Source organism: Sphaerodactylus townsendi, linkage group LG03 (assembly GCF_021028975.2).
Source record: "Sphaerodactylus townsendi isolate TG3544 linkage group LG03, MPM_Stown_v2.3, whole genome shotgun sequence".
NCBI classification, from domain to species: Eukaryota; Metazoa; Chordata; class Lepidosauria; order Squamata; family Sphaerodactylidae; genus Sphaerodactylus; species Sphaerodactylus townsendi.
In genome coordinates this window covers 159,351,041-159,356,688 of record NC_059427.1, presented here as the reverse complement: position 1 = coordinate 159,356,688, position 5,648 = coordinate 159,351,041, and the positions used below count along the sequence as shown (strand labels likewise).

General features: G+C 53.5%; 1 protein-coding gene across 1 annotated transcript in view; it reads right to left on the bottom strand.

The window, feature by feature from the left end:
- VAV1 (vav guanine nucleotide exchange factor 1) overlaps nucleotides 1–4,778 on the bottom strand; it is a 77,282-nt gene extending 72,504 nt beyond the window's left edge. Inside the window, exon 1 of the mRNA XM_048487523.1 lies at nucleotides 4,699–4,778. Within this exon, the coding sequence (XP_048343480.1) occupies nucleotides 4,699–4,778 (80 nt within the window). The remainder of the gene's footprint in view (nucleotides 1–4,698) is intronic.
- Between the last annotated feature and the right edge of the window lie 870 nt (nucleotides 4,779–5,648).

Below are 5,648 nucleotides of genomic sequence, written 5' to 3'. Positions count from 1 at the left end.
AATACATGCCCAGAGGCATGCACAGATGGTGCCCAACCCAAAGGCCAGGAGGGCCAGCATTGCCCAAAAATGGATGGTATCAGCGATCAGGCAATGTTGAAGATGGTAAAACTGTCGTGGGGGCTCCAGGGGGGGCAGGCCCTTGATCTAAGAGGCTGGCATCCCCTGAGGCCCAGTGGGTGCTCGGTCTTACAGGCCCTGCGGAACTCACCTGGGTCCGCCAGGGCCCTGGACAGCATATGGTAAAGCATTCCTGCAGGGCCGGGGCCAGGGCTGTAAAGGCCCTGGCCCGGGTAGAGGCCAGCCGTATCGATGGGGGGGCGAGGGACTGCAGCTCAAGTGGCCTCTGCAGAACGCCAGGGCTGGCTGGGCCAGCCAGGGTCAGAGCGGTCTCGTGGGGTATAGAAGGCCCCAAGCGGCTGAGGGCCTTAAAGGTTAACACCAACACCTTGAGAGACGATCCGGAGTCCCACTGGGAGCCAGTGCAGACGGTACAGCACAGGGGTAATATGATCTCTAAAAGAACCACCTGTCAAAAGCCGGGCCGCTGCATTCTGGACCAGCTTTAACTTCTGGATCAGTCGCAAGGGAAGGCCCGCGTAGAGCGAGTTGCAGTAGTCCAGCCTGGAGGTGACCGTGGCATGGATCACTGTGGCCAGGTCGACCTGGGAGAGATAGGGGGCCAGCCGCCGTGCTTGGCGAAGATGGAAAAAAGCCGTTCGGGTAACACAAGCCACCTGTCTCTCTATGGATAATGAAGAAAGTGGGGAGGCTTATCTGGTGGCCCAGATGTGTTTCCAAGACTGCATCTCTTCAAGCTGAGTGACCTTTGGACTAGTCACAGTTCTCTGAACTCTCTCAGCCCCATCTACTCCTCACAGAGTGTTTGTTATAGGGAAAGGAAGGAAAGGAGCTTTAGGCCACCTTTGAGTCTCCCTTACAGGACAGAAAGGTGGGGTGGCAACCAAACTCTTCTTTCTATCCATCACATTGCATCTGCAGGGACACATAATAAGCACAATGGGTGGGGTATTTTATATATATTTCTACACACACATCCTTCCCAGCAATTGCTCATTTCATAGAGCCAGCATCTCAGAACAGAATAACAGCGTAAAGCGGTTCTGTGATTACAGTTCCCTCTGAACACCTGGGCCGCTAAAATCTAAAGTATGAATTGTAAGGTGGTCCGCGACTCACTGGCCTCTGTGAAATTAACCTTTGATGAACTCGCTTTTGTCGAGGAATCCGGTCTGCTTTCTCATCACCCTCGCTTGACAGAATCGTCTTTACATGGCTGCCAAGCTCGGGTTACAACGCAGTCTCACATACAAGCATAAGCATAAGCATTTTATTGTCATTGTGCACGACAAATCTAAATTTACAGCAGCATTCCTCGATGCACACACAATTTCAGACTCACACCCCCATCCTCCCTTCCCCCCTTCCTCCGCCTCCCATCCCTACACAGCCCCTGCTAAAACACATCAACATCGGCCGCGGAGTTCAGCATCGCCACAGCTCTAGAGTAGAAGCCGTCTCTAAGCCTTTGTCCTAGTTTTGATAGACCTGTGTCGTCTGTCGTGGATGGTAACAGTCTGAAAAGAGAGTGTGCTGATGAAACGGGTCTCTCAGAATATTTTGGGCTTTAGGCTTCTGGGAATTATAGAGTTCTTCCAAGGAGGGAGAGGGCAGCCAATAATCCTCTGTGCAGTGATCACCCTTTAGAGCGCCTTCCTATCTGCCACTGTGCAACTGGAACATCTGTAAGTTAACTTCCTTTGTAAAAAAAAACATTTTGTGGTTATCTGTAAGACAGCTCAGAAAAGAGGTTCTAGTAAGACGCCGCGATGTTAACCCAGCTGGGGCCTTGAGAGAAAAGAATCACTTCTGGTTTACAAGAACTGTCTGGAGCCAGCGTGGTGTAGTGGTTAAGAGCAGGTGCTTGGAATCTGAGAACCGGGTTTGATTCCCACTAGTGTAAAGGATTCAATGGTGTTAATGAGAGGGGCAGCCGCCTGGCTATGACTGCATTCTAGCCCAGGCGATAGACTAGCTTCTCCGGCCGACCTTATCTCACGAGGGAGATGAGACCTCCATTCCCGTAGAATCCGGGAGGGGGGATGGGATGAACAGAGTTATAACCTGTAAACAGTAGGAGATGTTTACTTATTCCAAAGTATGCCACTGCGTGCACTTGAGCTTTCTAAGATGTCAGAACCAGCGGTCTTTTGCACTGGGCGCTGTTTCTATGGAATTTCGCCGTACATTGTGGCGGCGAGATCCTGGTGTCCTCTATATTACTGGTCCAGTGGACCTCTGGTGCCTTTCGGCATGCGGAGAGGTTGGATGTTTCTGGGGAAGGTCGCGGTAGCCCCCAACGAGGGCTCCGACCTTTCCCTTCTGGATCTTGAATCGGTAGGAGAGCGGGTCTAGCTGAAGAGTGACTCTTTCCCGTCCTCGATATCAAGCACGAGTCTTCCTTTACTCCGCTGGAGCGAGGGACGTGAAGCCGACCATGGGGACTTACCTGCGTCGTTTGGGGCGCTGTCTATGGATCGAGCGCCTGTGGATCCCGGATATCTACCCGTTTTGTTATGGATTACAAACCTCTCAGATGCAACCTGTCGCGGAGGAGACGGACGTGACCACCTTTCATGCGGCAGCAGGAGTCCATTGAGCGATTCCTGGACTGCATTATTTTGGTGATGCTCCCAAAAAATTACCATTGGCACAGCACTGGGGACCCGTCCGAAGACCACCCGGTGACACTGGGACTATACCAGGGATTGGGAGGGGTATCCGTACCGTCTTCCGATCGGACCCCCCTGATCCCGGACCAGCGGCTGCACCTGAGATACCCGTGGAGCTTACCGGTGGAGCACGATGCCTCGCGTCCAGACGGCGAGGAGTCGGGAGAAAGCCTGCCACTCCCAGCCGGATCTGTTCCCTCTCCCGCTCGAAAGAGAGCTGGGAGGAGGAAGTGGGCCGACTGCGAGATACCCAAGAAGCATGGAGCCGTGAGCGCCAGCTATGGGAAGGCGAACGGGAACAGCTGCAGCAAGAGCGTGAAAACCTGCAGAGAGACCGGAGAGCGGCTTGGCGCAAAGAAGTCCAACTTCAGGTGGACCCGTGCCAAAGAAGCTCCAGCGACTTATTATCGCGCAGAATCTATCAGTCCATGATAAAGTCCTGGGGAACACTCCAAACTGAACTGGCGTCCCTTACGAAAGTGTCCCACGGGCCTTGCGTACACAAAGTGAACTTACTGCAGCTGTTCAACGGGACGGAAACTGACTAAATTGGAACGAGAGGCAGCAGCTTTGCATGCGCACCAGGATGCATTGACTCGCCGGTTCGTGAGCCGGCTGCCTTGGAGAGGGAACTGAAGAAGCGGCGGTGGAAGCCTGGGACAGCCCAAGTTGGAGTCTCGGCTGTCACGGGTGCAGCCCGGCGCCAGAGGGGCGGCGCTGCTGGAGTCCAACCACCTTCCAAGGACCGGCATCCCGCCTCACCTGCGGCACCGGCGTTGATACCTCCGCGATTCGGCCCCCCCCCAGCGCAACCGCTACCTCAACCCGCTCAACCTGCACAACCGCCACCCTCACGGGCGCCAAGAACTGCATGGAGAGGGGTTACTGCAGACCTCCAGCGCACGCCCGTTTTGATGGGACCGCTTTAAACCTCCCTGCGCTTCATCTTGCACCTTCGATGCGCACATGGAGGACTATGATGATTTATGCCGGTCTGAGCGCGAAAAAATACGGGACATCGGCTCAGTCCTGGATGGGGGACAGCAGCCTGACACTGGTTTGTGACTCTTTTGAACCTGCAAGATGAAGATGCTTTCTTACCCGGTGCCCGCTTGTTCCTCCAAGAAGCCTTGAGGGGCTCGCTTCCAAGATCCAGGTGCGAAAAATGAAGCTATCCGCACCATCAAAGCTATTCCAGCAAGGCAACCGACCTTCAGTTTGCAGAATTTGCCTGTGAATTTAAGATGCTGGCTGCTGGGTAGAACTCCCTCCTGAGTGGCCTGGCGCATGAAATCGCGAATACTTCTCGGATGCTGTCGGGCGGCAGAAGCTGCGTGAAGCGGTGTTTTTAATTCCGGGTCCCCGCACTATTGCTGATTGAGATTGCATTTGGGATCCCCAGAGTGAAGCGTCTATTGGAATGCGCTTCCGATGCCGGAGGCCGCATACCGCGCCCGAAGCCGGCCACTGCGTCCACCAAGCCAAGCCCAGCCGCTTCGAGACCACCTCCGAGCGCCGTATGTGGCTGGGATTGTGTCTTTACTGCGGAGAGTCCGGTCATCTAGCCGCCAGCTGCCGAAAAAGCAGAAGCCAACCACTCCGGCAGCGCGCACCCCATCTGCTTAGCTTCACCCGCCAAATCAGGGCCGCCCCCAACGACCTTCGTCTAAAGCAGTCATCGAAGCTGACCCGGAGGAGGAAGCAGCGGTTTGCCTTTCTTCAGCCCCAATGGACATGGGTTGCGACTCCAGGCAGCAGGTGAGTGAAGGCAAGCTCCCATTACAATCCAAGCGTTTCTGGCCAACCCCGCTAAAGCATACTTTCATTATTATAGCCTCAGCCCCTTGTGGATTCCTGGCTGCTCCCATTGTTTAATGCATTTGACCCAGGTAAAGGCGGAGGAGCTAAGAGTCTAGAACCAAATCCCCTGGCTGAAAGCCCATACCTTTCACCCCAAATGGGCCGGCAGTCCTCTCGGGGCGAAGGACAGGCCCAGTTCAAAACGCATAGCCGGTTCTCCTCCATCGCGACCATTGGGAGAAAATTAGATTTTATTCTGGCAGCCAGTGACCTAAACACTCCATAGTTCTGGGCATGCCATGGTTGTTGTTACATGAACCAAAATTCCTTTGGAAAGAAAGGATCTTGGAATTCACTGACCCTCCTCTGCGGGGAACACATGAATTGGGGGGAAAACTTCGACTTCTCCTGACACACCCCGAGCTTCATCAGCGATTGCTCGATTCTGCGGCATCCCACCGGCGTGCAAAGATCTAGCCAGAGTATTTCCAGGAGCAAGAATCACGATCAGTTGCCACCCATAGAGACACTGACTTGCAGGTAATAAGTAAATACAGCCAGGAGCAACTGCCTGAAGGTAAAGTCTGCCGTATGAGAGTCCCAATGAGGAGAAGGAACCCGTGCCTTCTTAGAACAAGAACCTATAAGCATTTCAGCGGGTTCATGCTGGCCGGAGCTACCAAACACACACATGCTGCTCCTGTATTGTTTTAGCGTAAAAAAAAGAAAAGATGGGTCTTTTCGGCTCTGCGGTGCAGATTACCGAGGTCTCAATGCAGTCTCCCTGTCAATAAATACCGCTTTGCCTTTGATCAAGGACCTTTTAAGGCGCATTGGGCAACTGGGACGCATCTTCTACTAAGTTTGGACTTGAGAGAAGCTTACTACAGGGAGGTCAGAATTGCTGAAGGCTATGAACACTTGACTGCATTTAACACAAAGTTTTGGACAGTTTGAATGCCAATAATGCCATTGGCGGGTTAAGTGGGGACCCCGGAGCTTTTATGGCCCTTATCAGCGAAGATTCTCCATGATTTATTGTGTACAAAAGGGGAGTAGTGGTGAATAGCGCACGGGTAGATGGCGTTTTTAATT